At 34.3% G+C, this 15126-nt stretch overlaps 1 protein-coding gene across 1 annotated transcript; it reads right to left on the bottom strand.

The window, feature by feature from the left end:
* Positions 1–767: 767 nt before the first annotated feature.
* ATSYTF (C2 domain-containing protein) lies at positions 768–10065 on the bottom strand. The gene is made up of 14 exons (XM_059599687.2): positions 9586–10065; positions 7201–7275; positions 7000–7107; positions 6577–6609; positions 6386–6475; positions 6019–6144; positions 5781–5924; positions 4791–5210; positions 4271–4402; positions 3309–3527; positions 2921–3193; positions 1999–2136; positions 1447–1749; positions 768–1170 (listed from the first exon to the last, which is right to left on the bottom strand). Exons 1-14 carry the CDS (start codon positions 9772–9774, stop codon positions 949–951), a joined length of 2472 nt encoding a protein of 823 aa, XP_059455670.1. The 5' UTR covers positions 9775–10065; the 3' UTR covers positions 768–948.
* Between the last annotated feature and the right edge of the window lie 5061 nt (positions 10066–15126).

Here is a 15126-nt window from a genome sequence, read left to right as displayed (position 1 = left end):
TTAAATCTTCTTTTAAAAAAAAATTAAGATGTCGTGAAGAGTATTTAACATTCATTAAATAATGCTTTATTTTATTTAAAAAAAAAAAATTATAAAGTTTCAGGCATTTATTTATTTATTTTTTTTAGAAAAAAAAAATACATCTTTGCAATATGCTTTTTAATTTTTTTATTTAAAAGAAGGAATATTTAGGGAATTTTTCTGACCCCAATTGAAAGAACTTAGAAAATTCAACACTCCCAATTAAAAATTTTTAAACTTTTGAGGATACTTTCAAAGTTTTATGTTCTAGTACTTCGCATGCTTTATAATGAAGTTTCACACGGTAATCATTTAAACAATGCTGAGCTTTCTTGATCATGATTAACAACCCACAATAATGAAAGAAAGTTCCTAATCAGTTGTGCAAAATTTGGTACAATCTGATACCAATATTTTAGAAGGAAAGAACTTCTCCATTACTGTTGCTAAATTGGCTTAACTGGTACATCCATGCAGCATTTGGATTGAAAAGAATCCCAGAGAGCATGTCTTGAAATAATGATGATGCGGAAATAAGAGCGGAAGCAATATAAAAAATAACACAAAAAATTTATGAGTGGATGACAATATTGTATATAAATGCATTGTTGCTGATGTCAGAAGCAGGGTAATTTCATTCAAGAATATCAAGGATTCTTTATTGAGCAGAAAATTTGTATGCAGCTTCTGCTGCTTGTGCTTTGTATTAAGTTGCTGTTTGAATAAACTTCTTTACTCATTAGAGGAAAAAGGAAAAAACTTAAACCTGATATTATAAAGATATCAAGCATCCCATCTTTGATATACACAACCTGAAGGTGACATGAACCATAAGACTTATTAGTTGGAAAACCATGTACTCTTTATCTAGCTGTAATGGTTTTCCTGTAAGCAAACTATATGGACAAAATAATCATTAGGAAGGGTTCAACTGCCTGAATATTTTCTGCTCAAGGAAGGAGATGTGCTAAAAACTTCCTGACCAAGCTCTGTTATCTTGTTAATTAGAAGCATTTGCTCTGTCTCAAGCTGTACCATGTACTCTTCTTGCATACCCTCGAGGCTTTCTATGTCACTCAAAGCTATTGAGAGTCCATCAAGATTGCCCTCCTCGATTAAAGATTGAAACTTGTTCATTGTTTGTTTCATCTGATCAGACATATTTTAAACAATATATGTTAGCATAAAGGACACAGATGCATGGTGATGAATAGACCAAAAAAAAAAAAAAAAAAAAAATCATCTTATGATATTGGTTTAGATCAGGTAAGTTCATAGGAGAAAAATAGTTCATGATTTCAAACTATGTCGGAACTTTACGTGTATTCAAGTTAACTTGATTCGGAGCTCATCTGATCACGAAGCATGCTAGAAAGTGAAATCAATGGCACAGGAAGAACAAGAAGAGCAAAACAAAATAATCACCTGGCTAGAGATTTGGTGTGCTCTAGTTAAGGACGGTTCAGAATCTAAACTAGCTTTCTTCTGTATTTCTGGAACTTTTCTTGTAACTTGAATATGAATCTCTCCCCTTTTCACCCCTTGGAGAGGTATCCACTTGTCAGACATCTGATTGGGAGCCAATCTCTGATATTCTACAACACAATCCCCTATATTTGATGTGGGCAGTAAAGCATTGTGGTCTTTAACGTGCAAAACCAGTTGGCTGCCATCATCAGGGAACTCCAAGGTCTGATTCCATTGGGGATTCAGAGTTTTATACATAACCTGTAAGGCAGGTCATGGCACAACAGATCAGGGATCAGATGGTGTAAGCTCACCAAAAGATTACAAGCAAGTGCATAAAGCTACATACTTGTATGCTAAATGGTTGACATAAAATTACAAAACTCCCCTTTGTAAGGAATAAATCAATGGAACATATCATAAAGAAAGAAAACCCTCCTTCCACAAATGTGCACTAAACTATTTCGGAAACTTGATCTTGAAACTATTAAGATTATGGTTTTTTCAAACCTTTGTTCTTTTCTTCAAGTTTCCATATTGTACTCTGACATAGGGATCACTTGTCCCTCTGAGATCAGCTGCAACAAGTTCTTTTGCTTCAATGAGAACAAGTTCAATCCAGCCACTACCTGAACCTGTGGTTGAACCCTGAGAATACAAGAGCAAGAAATTAGAAGAGGAAATAAGCATATAAGACTGACATTTTCAGTCTGAATAAAGAAATTAGGGGTGACATTATCTAGAAAAATTGGCAGCTAATCTTCAGTTGTAAAAAGAAAGTTCTGACCAAGCAACTCAGAACCAACCTAAATTCAATGCCTGTGGGAAGACATAGCACCAAAAGTTTCTGGAAATTTTGCATACGGGCCAGTAATCTACATGTTTTCACAAGTCACCCCCAAGATAAATAACAACTGGCTCCCTCAAAACCTTTTAAATTCTTAGAACACCCTTACTAGTATACCCCCCCAAATTGTATGCCAAGTATGATATACATACTATGTACATAAAGAAATGAAAAAACATAGATATTTTGAATCAAGCAGATTTTATTTTTTACTACAACCAGTTATATTATATGGAAAGAAATACTATTTTATAATGAATAAGCATACACGATATATATTTTTTGGTGAAGCAATATATCATATGGCTCAATATATTAGTTCTATAAGAACTTTACTATAGAAATAATTATCTTGCAGGTTTAAGATATCTTTTCTCTTCCTAAATGTAGACTGATGAGATTTAACTCCCCAAGGACAGAAAACAAAAGTTTTTTACTCCACCACTGCCCATAAGCATACTGAATTCTTCATAAAGAATTTGGATCATCCCAAAACTTTTCACATTCTCAGTAGGTATTTCTTTTCTGTATCTTTGTATCAAATCAATTAGAAAGATCAATCTTTTCATTCTAGTAAAAATATACCCTTGATCCTTCATAGTCATCAACTCTGACTGCTTCTATTTGAAGCCTTAGCTCTCCTGAGTTCACTTGTTCAAGGGGGACCCATACATCCCTGGCTGATCCTTCCACCAGTCCTTCCAAATTTACTCGTGCAGAACCGATGTTGTCATCTCCGAAGGTTTCTTCATTGAAGCATTTTATTTTAAGATATTCACCACCTACTATCTCATCGAATTCAAACTTCTGATTCCAGATAGGAGTTATGGTATGAGCGGTCCTTGTCCTCTGGAGAGCCTGAAAAGTTCATAGACATTATATGGTGTCACCATAAGTAATGCTTGAATTTTCACAATTCTTAAAGACCCTAGTTCATATACCTCATGATGTTATGAAGAAAAAGAGAACCCACCTTTCCATACTGCAATTTAACATATAGGTCAGATTTTCCAGATTTGTCTTTTACAATAAGATCTTTCCCTTCCACAACAGTAATACTAATTTTCCTCCCAGTTCTTGGCAGGACATTTGATGACCCATATGATGATTGACGTGAGCTAAAATGATAGCTGTTGAAGGTGTGTGAACCATCCGAGAATTGCCACTCTTTTAATACAAGCTTCACTGTCAACTGCAAAAGTTATTCAAATGAGGAAAGGAGAGAAAAAAAGGAACTCATTTCAAAGAAGCAAATTTCAGTCAAGCGACCTATGTCAATTAATTAGCATCAATTCATACCATCAATTAATTAGCATCAATTCATACCATCTTTACGAAAGATATTGAAAAAAAGAAAAAGAGACATAAATACCAGTTTAAATGAGTAAAGAAGGCCTGTTCATTGTTCAAGGTTTAGTTGAACTTAGTATTGGAAATATGAAATGTGAATGCAGGAGAAGTTTATACAACTGGTACATAATGTGAAAAAAACAAGCAAACTAAAAGCCCTGTGGTTCATACTATTAAATCTAGTCATCACAAGAAAGTGCATTCGACTACTACTGAGAAATTAGAATTAAATAACAATCATTCATTGAAAGTGCTTCACCCCTGCACTTGATTGAATTAGTGACAACTTCAATTTGTCTCTCCATATTATGATTCTGCAGAGTAAAGTTATTTATGTCCCCCCAAAAAAGAATTGATAAAATAAGTCTCTTGAAATATTTTTCATGAAAATCAAGCTTCTGTAGCCAATTTCAATTTTGAGATGACAAGTACATCAAGTTGTTGCAAAACTAATTTGTTATTTTTAAAACTAAAAATGCTAATGTGGAAAGAAGACTAAAAATACAACCATCACAAGTATAGAAATACAACCATCACAAGTATAGGGAGAGAAATTAATTTTCATGAAATTTATTTATGTTATACCTCCCCCAAATGGACCTCCTCAAATGGAATAACCATTTCAACTTCTTCCCCGCAGAACGCCTTCTTGGCTATTACACCAGAGTCAGGTCCTATTGCCCAAAATGTCGTGGAATCATCTCCTACATACTTCATCTGCTCATAGGACACAAGAATTTGACTTAGTTGACAGAAGTAATTGATATGCTGAGTACCTATTCAGCGAGTAAATAAGGGGTTGTATGGATGAACGGTATTTATGGACTACCAGTTGATAACATGTTTGTTTCATTCTTCAATTTGTGAAACAAGCATAATCGGTGATTACCAGCTATAAACATTAAACCAAACCTAGCATTTATTGAAGTCAAGCTACTTCGTGATCTTTTAAGATATTATGGCCATTTCCTTGATTTTTTGCTACTGTCGCAAGCATGTCAAAATGCATTTTCAAGTGCAGAAACCAACTAAATCATTAAATTGGATAGTAATGGCCCATGGATTTATAATTTTGAGACAATATTAGCATCAAGTATAATAGTACCTTAATTTCACAACTTGCTAGATAGTCATACTTGACATTGCTTGGTGTAGACTCATAAAGATGGAATCGTATAGTTCCTGACTCTTCATGTAAAACCATATTGAATGTTGAATTCCATGTGGGACTTGAACCTGATCTCAGAGCTGTCCTCCTAGTTAACTCTTCAAGTTCAACTTCCACAAATGTCTGAAGATCTTTAACAACAGGCTGCTCGTCTGAAGTACCATTTGTAAAAGAACTCTGCTGCTTTCTGGATGAGTTTCCTCTCAGGCAACTCCTAGAAAGTTTACTTGCAGAAATGACCGACACATATATAATACCACCAACAGTCGTCTTCCTTAGCTCTACAGATGGCAAAGAGTAACAGCGGCGGCGAGGTTCAACCATTGTCTTAACTAAGGTCTCATTGAAAAGTTTAACCTGGAAGAGAAATACATAATATTAGAATAAACTGTTACATTTCTGCCAAATTATAGCTAGATGTATCATTAGGGCCAGCTAAATTTGCTAAAATATCATTAGAGGCTATATTTTTCAGGAAGTAAGTTAGGAAAAAAGAGCACTTCAATAATTTCAGGCGAGGATTGTACCATGTCATGATAAAGGAGATATCGTGACAATATTAAAGAAAAACATGACATAAGTATGTATTGTATAACCAGCCTCATTTCCAGAAAACTGGTCATTAAAAGTAGAGAGCATTCTCCACCATGACAATTTCTAAACTTAATTTCACAAAAATATCAGCAGTTGTGCTCCAAACATTCAATAACTTGATCTTTCCAGAAAGATTTCTTGGAATAATAGAAAAGTCTGATATTAAATGCACCTTACTACTATCAATATTGCAGAATCTGCAGCAAAACAACTCAATAAAGTATTCAAAGAGGCAAATAACAGATCAAGATGAACTGAAGCCAGCTCAACATAAAGTAATGCACTCTAAATTAGTTCTTTATGTACTTGAATATGATCACTTAAGAAACCCACCAACCAAGAAGAAACACCAGGCAATTCTGTGGCAGGTAATGATTGGCTTCCACCACTTCCAAAGGCAACTCCAATTCTCACTTCAGGAATTGACACAAATGAATACAAAATATCCTTCCCATCCAGAACTGGCATCAAGAGAAGCTGTAAAATGTAATCCAGTGAATGAATAATAAAAAAAAAAACAACACTGAAACTACTTAAGTGAACAAAGAAAAAAGAAAGCTACTTTACATACATCACCCTTGATATGAAGGCTATTTATAACAATCCGTGCAGTCCCCATAAATGGCTTGGCCAGCTTAGCGAGCAACAAAATACTCATATCAGCTGTGTCCCAGTCAAAGCCCAATCGCATGATTCGCTGTCAACACAAAGATGATTTATTAAGATCCCAGGAATTTCGTAACTAAATTTCATTGCTTGGAAGACAAACCATTGAGAGAGTATAGTTATCATTGAGGTTAAACAGGTTTTAGATTCAGTTCTTACCCCAAAGAGAATTAAAAAAAAAAAAAAAAGAAAAAAAAAAAAAAAGAAGAGAAGGAAACTTTGCCAAAGTGTGGGATACACATAAAATTTCAAAAGTAAAATCGAAACCAAACCTGATCACCTGAACTTGACCAGCAAGTCCCATGAAGACCCAAGCTTGGTGGGCTCGAACCCAGTGAAAACTCCAGCAATTCAATTTTTTCCTACATTAGGGATAGCTTTTCTTCAGTACAAAGGTAGTACATAGTTATCATCAGTTCAAGGATATGAATTACTAATGAAATAAAAAAAGTAGATCACTTACTATAAGCCTTGATTTTCGATGCTTTAACCGTTTCTGCAGAAAAGAAGTTTTTCTATTACAGTTTATCATTACAAAACATAAATATATGCTCAGAGAAAAAGATGCAATCTAGAATATCTAAATGCAAATCGATCTACTATAGAAACTAAGAAAGGCACTATATATCTGGCATCAATTCAAACTACTAACATCAAACTTTTATGGAACGGAAGCAGTTTCTAAATTATGGACATGCTGATACAATTGCTTAGTCAATAACAAGTTGAGAAGTAAGCTAAAATACTTAGCAAACTTAATTAAAAATTCATGAAACATGCACGTACTTCCAAGAAATGAAACATTGAGAAGAAGGATCTTACATTTTCTGTTTTGAGTGAAAAAAACAAAAGTGGATCTAAAGTATAATGAAGGACAGGATCTCACCTCAACAATGGATCTGAACCTTATTGAAAGCTTTGGGTTCATGTAGTTAGGCCATACTTCCATCAATAGCTTATTCAGCCATTCACAGGGCTCCAGTGGTGTTATTGGCTACATAAAAACAAACGGATGAAAGTTAACTTCATAAATCTCAAAGACTCAACGGGCATAGAAGATAAAATGAAGCAAGATAAGTGAAGGTACTGCTGTGTTCCGTATGATTCGCTTCCATTTTTTATTCAAGTCTTCGACAAGTATTCGTCGTTGATAATTCCCATACTGCAGACATGAAAGTGATGTCTGATGTTATCACTATGTACAAGTTCAATACCCATTATCCATAAAACCACAAGTTCATTATATAAGTGAAAACTGAAAGAATGACTAAACCTTTGAGAGAAATATAGAGCTCTTTCAAACAGATTAAACATTAGAAACATAATTCTGTTAAGCAGAAACTTAAATTTGGATCAAAACCAAAGGGTACAAAATAATCACAAAAGCCCATGAAATCCTTGGTTTGTGTTCCGGCATATCTTTTGTACAAATATAGCAACACACAGGTTTATAACAAAACTTAGGATTTTTTTAATAGGTAAACACAGCCCACACACCCATACAAGATTGAATTCATGACTTCACCTTCCACTCCTTATTTTAAAGGGGAGAAAAAAAATTGACCACATAATAACATACAGCAATCATAAAGAAAAAGGAAAATAACAAACCAATCAACCTTTTCTATATATATATATAGAAAAGGTTGATTGGTTATATATATATATATATATATATATATATATATATATATATATATTTCATTATTATTTTGGATTGATAAGTTACATACGCACCCAATGGGTCTTGAAAGCCATGACCTTACCCTCCATTGTCCAGATCATTCTTACAGGAGGAGGAAGTGCCATTTGAATAGAGCTAAGTGGCCAGTCAACTTTTTCTATATGATATGAGCAAACATCTAAACATGCTCCCCCATTCCCCCATTTTTATCAGAACTGCAATTTTCTGTGCCACTAAAACAAATTGCTAAATGCCGCTATTACAACTGAATTATAAGTCTCATTGTGTGAGATAATGCTCCTTTCTACAATGAACCAAGTATTGAAGCTATTTCAATTACATTCAAAACATGGGTTTGCAAATCCATTAAAGAAATGGAATTTCACTGACCAGAGCTACAAGTTAATTGTATCACCAAAGTTGGTGGGGTGGGATTGGGATAAGTCCTATATTTGAATATCGTCAAGCTAAAACCTTCCCCCCCCCCCCCAAAAAAAGAAAAAAAGAAAAAGATCAACTTAGTGACAAATTTATATGTACAAAGATAACAATAAATAGAGATATATCAGTACATGATTACCCAATTGCTTGCATTTATCTTTCATGGGCAATCTAGTTATTGGATAGACTTCTGCAATAATATATACCAGATAGCTTTCTTTTACAGATAACTTATTGCTTAATTTAACCTCCCATCCTTTGTTATGTGCATTTTTAAGGTTTTTAAATAAGAGGAAAAATACTGTAGATGTTCTTGAAATTCAACCTTTCATCAAATCACTCCCTAGGGTTTAAAATTGACCCAATCACTCTTAAGATATGCTCTTTTATCAAACGTTATCTCTGTACACATGTTGTCAGGGTTTTTGACAGAAATTGTGACATGTAGGCCTAAGAACACGTCAGACGCAGTAAATTAGCTCCACATGCACAAAAAAGTTACTTCAGCTTGATACTTGATAAACGAAAAATGGAAAACAGAAAATGGGACAAAAAGGGGAAAAAAAAGGAGGGGGAGGGAGGTGGGCGGGTGGTCCCCCCACCCGCTAATAAAGCAATAGACAAAGCTAATAATGAACTCAGGAGGAACTCATAATCATGAATTGCAGCAGAACTGGACTCTTACTCAAAATAAAGTACACTGAGAAAGAAAGTACAGCGGATAATTGAGTTCGCTTAGACTCAGTCAGAGAGAACAGATGAGGTACCCCCTTACTATTTTTATTTCATTTAATAACCCCACTCAACATAATTTATATACAAAGAAACAAAACAAGTGGAAAGAAAGTAGTCAAACCAAATATATGTATATGTAGTATGTACCCATATGTATATTTATTTATAAGGAATTAGGATTAAAGGAGCTATGAACAACCATAAGAAGAACTCAATTTTATTAATCTCATAAAGATATGCGAAAGTTTATTGCAGCAGAATGCTCAGAATAGTGCAGAACAAAGTAAAAATTAGTATTAAACAGAGCCACATAGAAGAGAATTGAAACAAAGGGGCCAAATTCACAAAAACTGTTTGGAAAGAAAAGAAATATGATAAGAGACTTGAAAAAGCACCAAATTCAATAAACAAAACAATCTGTTCAAACTGGATATATGGCCACTGATCAGACAATTCCCTCCCCCATATTTATTAGTCTGCAATAATTACGTAACACAAGCATAACCTTAGAAGCAATTAACCTTAATTAAACCCAACAAAGAAAATAAATAAATAAAATTTTGGAAAATATAAAAAATAAAGAAGGAAATGAACACTACAAGGAGCTTGTACCTGTGTGGCTGCCCAGACAGCAACAGCGAGTGGAACCCAATTGGAGAAAGAGAAAACCCATCTCTCAATAGCCCAAGAAAGCAATATCAGAGGGAACAAGAATGGAAGAAGAGGCTTCTCTGCTATAAGATGGTTGAGAAACTCCACAGCCTCATCAAAACTGAAAGCTCTCCTTTTTCTCCTACCCATTTGAGCCAACACCCAGAGGATGACAACTCTCTAATACCAGCTTCCTATATATAGCTGAAAACTTTATTCCTTATGCAAAACATACACCCATATCATACACATCAAAGTCAGTGGTCAAAATCATTATCCCCCCTGAAAATTAAAGCACTTTTTTATTTCCGGGAAAGTGGAAGAAGATATTTTTTGTCCGTTGAAGAAGCCGAAACGGTGACAGAAGCTGACAGAGAAGAAAGGGGAACAGTCTCCGTCTAGATTAGTTATCAATCATCAATAGAACAAAAGAAAACGAAAAGTCTAAGAAGTCAGCGTAGTTAAACCCAGAAGATTAACAACTCTGATAATTGTTAATGACGGTTTAGTTGTCCGTATAATTGCTGTTTATAAACGTGAGGAGAGGATACAAGTGCTTGCCGCTTGGGACACATAATTGATTATTAATTTATTGGTTTGGACTTTGGAGCCACCATTTGTTGGTACGTGGAGTCGCTTCTCCATCCATTTAATAGTTATTGAGGGTTGAATTCTTTTTTAAATGTATTATTTGAATGAAGAATAATTTTTTTTTTTTTTTTTTTTGAAAAGGAATGAGAAATAATTTAAATATTCAGGATTTAATTGTATAATAATATTATATATATTTTTATTAATATGTCCACTATTTACTTGACCAAGCCAAGTTAAAAAAAAAAAGGGAAACTACCTTTTGTGTGCATAAATTATAACGTCTTAGCACTTTTTTTTTAATGAATTGTCAATTATATTACTTTGCACCCATGAATTATTATTTTGTGTTCAAAACTTCTTCTGTCAGTCAAAGTCGTTAACTCAGACGGTTAAAGTGACAATGCGTTGTAATTCATGGGGGCAAAGTGACAATGCGTTATAGTTTATGGGACAAAGTGACGCAAAGTGACGGGTTGATCGTCTGAGTTAACGGCTTTGACTGACGGAATAAGGTTTTGGACACAAAATGATAATTTTCTGGAGACAAAGTAGTAGAGTTGACAATTCATAAGAGAAAAGTGCTAAATCATTATAATTCATGACGACATAATGTAGTTTCCCCTATATATATATATATATATATATATATATATATATATATATATATATATGGGTATGGGCAATCATGGAACTAGAATTTTTAGATGTAAGGGGACGGAATTAAAAAAATAAATTAATTGAGGAGTAATAATTTGATTTTACAAGAAATATGGAAGTATTTTGTTAAAAAAAAAAAATTTGGAAACATTTTGGGGATTGAGGGGTTGAACTAGTTTCGCCGGTGTCTAGGCCAGAAGAGGCAAGCTCCGGTCACTAGCCTTGATCGGTCGGCAGACCCACTACAGGTAAAAGCTAGACTGAGGCGTAGAAAATAACTCCCAACTACTTCATCTTAACTATTTCATTGTTTTTGGTGGGAAATCAGCCTACGTCCATAGCCTATTAGTGAGCACACAATCCTACTTGATACCTGATTAAGGTCACAACCTAACAACCGGAGAAAAAAAAAAAAAAAAAAAAAATTCGATGTCACATCATGTTTAGTAATTTTAGGTAACTTATTTGTGTCATACTAAAAATAATATGACTATTAAAATTACTATTAGGCTTTTGATTGATTATTATTGAATTTTGATTAAAGAATAATTTTAATAGTCACATCATTCTTAGTAAGACACAAGTAAGTCACCTAAAATTACTTCATCATGTTCGACCAATCTTCACCATACGTACCGCTCAATGCAGACACTAAAGAATTGTTTATACACTAAACAGTTACTTATATACGCTTATGATCGGCCATGGTCGTACCCCTTCAACAAGCAATACTCGGCCACCGACACGCCTTGCTAGGAGACACAATTTGACACCATATATGCCCTATCACTAGACAACACCTCGTGGGAACCATGTGTTGTTTGCAAGTTCTTTATTATTTTAGTTGACACCACTCTTAATTTTTTACTTAGAAAAGTATTCACAAATTTTTTACCATCGGGTTATTTTTACAGAGACTTTGGACAAGTCTTTGATCTCTCTATTTTCCAAGTCTTCGTCGTAAAAAGTTGACTACGAGATCTACCGTATCATCACTTGTTTCATATAAAAAAAAAAAAAAAAAAAAAAAGGTTTGTCGTGGAACCCCATCACGTGATTAACGGAGACATCTATTACTCAGATGCGGATCCTCGAGAGTATCCAGCGGTCAGGAATAGAGCATGTGGTTCCCGTCCACGTGTCGCAGCGGTGCACCACGAGGATCTGTGACCGTCAAAAATGGTTGACCAGTTGGTCGTACTCGTCTAGAATCCTACTTGCCTCTTAGCGGTGTTATGATTGGGTCGTGAGCTCACTCGTGGAAGAGCGCGTGGATATATCGGGGGTGAAGTAATGGTGGGCGCGAGATGATGGAGGAAAAAAGACCGTACGGCGTACGCACAGTGTGAAACCTTGGATCCAGATTTCGTGTCTTTCCGTTTGACAACAAGTTTTTTAGGGTTTAAGGTAGTTCAAATCTCTAGGGGAAACTGAGGTCTGGTATGTGTTCTTTTTTGTGCCCTATTTCAAAGCACGATGATGATCAAGCCCAAGCTGTTAGACCAATTTAATAAAAATTTTTATAACAAAATTCTCTATTTGATCAAAACACACACACACACACACACACACACAAACACACACATATATATATATATATAAACCTTATTGAATTTGGATTATATATATATATATATATATATATATATATATATATAATTGAACTTAAAAATCAAATCAAAACAACAGCAAATTAAAGAGAATGAAAAAGAAGCATGGACCACGAAAAGAGGACTTAGAAAGGAATACGGAAAGAAGAATATTTAACAATCAAGGATGAGAAAAAGTTGACAATGACAATTGACCAAGAGAGGGGTGCGGAATTCGGATGCCTTTAAGTCAGGGTTGCAAAGCCCACCCACCTAAAACACGTAAGCCCCCGGCACCCTTAAAAGCGAAATTGAAAATATCTAGATGGTCATGTTTTCACATCCAAGAAAAGATATCAAAGGGTTCATGATTTGCTAACCATTTTTTCCTACATTTAAATGATCAGATTTGCCCATTGTACATGCTCGTGATTACCCTAAAAGCAATTGATATATATGACTTGACTATCACCACCAATAGGCAATAACTTCCCATGTTAATCTTCAAATAAAAAAAGTCAAAAGGTGGAAACCCTCGTTTGTCACATTCTCTCATGCTGTGTTTGGCAAGGAGCTTGAAAAAATAAGTAGATCGGAACTGCAACAGATTTAATTAATATGAGAAAAATAAATAAGAATGTTTTATATAAAAAAAATAAAAAAATTTGTTTTGTAATTATTTTTTTATTTGAATAGTAATAAAAAGTTATTGATGTATTGTAAAAAGTAAGAATGCTATAGTTAATTTTGAAAAGAATTTTTTAAGTTTTTAAGTCCAGTCTAACCCACTCATTTGCCAAACACTGCCTCAAAATCTTTTTCTCGTTGCGAATCCTCTCAAAGCAAATGACACTCTCTCCAAAATGTGGTGGGACAAACGTGTAGTGTAGAACACGCTAAAAGCACAAAAAATTATTTGTGGTCAATGGACCACGGCTGCACTATTGTAGGTACAATGGGCTTCATTTCATATATATCTTGCTGGACACATTGCCTTATTCTACAAACTTTATATATAATTGTTGTACCCCATCATCCATGTAACCAGCAAACCTCACAAATGTGGGTGATATGAAGATTAGCCATTGCTATGGTAGTTTTTGCAGGACCTTTGAATGTATTTTGCAATGGATGATTTCTTTCCGTTAGGGTAGAAATTCCATGCACCGATTCATGAAGAGTTGCAACCCCGTGAACGGTTGTATCTTTTTTAAAGGAATTACTACCAAAAAAAAAAAAAAAAATCGGCTTTTTGTGTCGATTTGGATTTTCGTCTTTTGTCTTAAACAACACATAGTCTAGAATATTACGTCGTTTATGTAGAAGAGATGTAATTTTCTCATCGGGTTTACCTAAACGGCAATGTTCTCAAAAATTTATCGTCCCTTATTTCCAACCGTTGATAAATTAATACTAACCGCCGTTAATTGTTTAAAAACATATTTTTTGAAATAGTAGATTTTTGCCAACTATTACCATCACTTCTTCTTACTGCCCCCATCATTTCACGCGTTCTCTCTTCCCCGAAACACAAATTGCTAGCTTTTTCCCTCTCAAAGTCTCTTCTCAACTTCATTTTTTCTTCTTTCTTCTTTTGATTTTTCTCTTCTTCCTTTCTACTTCCTACGAAATACTGTTAAGGTTCTCTCTCTTTGTTCCGTTTCCTATTTTTCGTTGCTCAGTCCATTGTTTTCTTGTTATTAACTTGAAACGGTAGGCCTCCGCTGGTGATAGACTGATAGTTGGTGTGATGAAGGTTCGGTGGTTGGTGGAGGTTTGACGTTGGCTAATGAGATGGTGGTTCGACGACTAACAATGGATGATGGCCGGTAGAGCAAGTATAATTCTAGGGACAATTCACAATATGATTTGATTCAGAAACCATGCAAGTGGGGATTTTATATGTAAATTTACATAGTCATAACTTTCATATGTATGGTCTATTCAAGCTTTTAACCACTTCTTGATAGGGGCCTTGTTTGGTAAACAACAATGGCTTTATAATGCATTGTTCATGATTGGTGAGGAAAAAAATGAGTGTAATAATTAGTATAAAAAAGTAAAAAAGTTGTATTGAAAAGTAAGAAAATTTTGTTTTGTAGTAATTTTTTTATTTAAATAGTAGTAAAAAGTGAATGATATGATATAAAAAGTGAGAATGTTTTAATGTTGATTTATTTATTTATTTTTTTAAAATGAGATGAATAATGTGGGGGAATGTGATGTTATTTAACAAACAACACCAGGGTTAGCGTTGTCTCGAATGACTTGTAATACAACGGCGATACTCTAGATGGTGCTACATACCGACCATTACTAGTTACCCGACCAAATTTGACCCTAGGTAACCCACACTATTAATGGTATTCATCCATAGTAACCACCAATCTAACATGACTATGCCAGTCACATTATAAAACTATTGAATACAAGATCAAATATAAACATTAGGAGTAAAAAGATGGTTACAGTTAGCGGTTACTGGCTAAAATCGCTAACTGTAACCGCCTTCGCTAATTGCCTAGACGATTAACCAGCAATTAGCAGTTAATAATCATAATAACTGCTAATCGCTTTTTTAAAATAAAACATTTTAAAAAACAAAACAAAACAAGGTCGTTTCTATGGTAATACGATAATACCCTACTACATACAACATTGC

Source organism: Corylus avellana, chromosome 7, assembly GCF_965113065.1.
Source record: "Corylus avellana chromosome 7, dhCorAvel1.hap1.2, whole genome shotgun sequence".
Taxonomy (NCBI): domain Eukaryota; kingdom Viridiplantae; phylum Streptophyta; class Magnoliopsida; order Fagales; family Betulaceae; genus Corylus; species Corylus avellana.
Note: the sequence above shows the minus strand (reverse complement) of the source record. Positions and strands in the feature narration are given on the sequence as shown.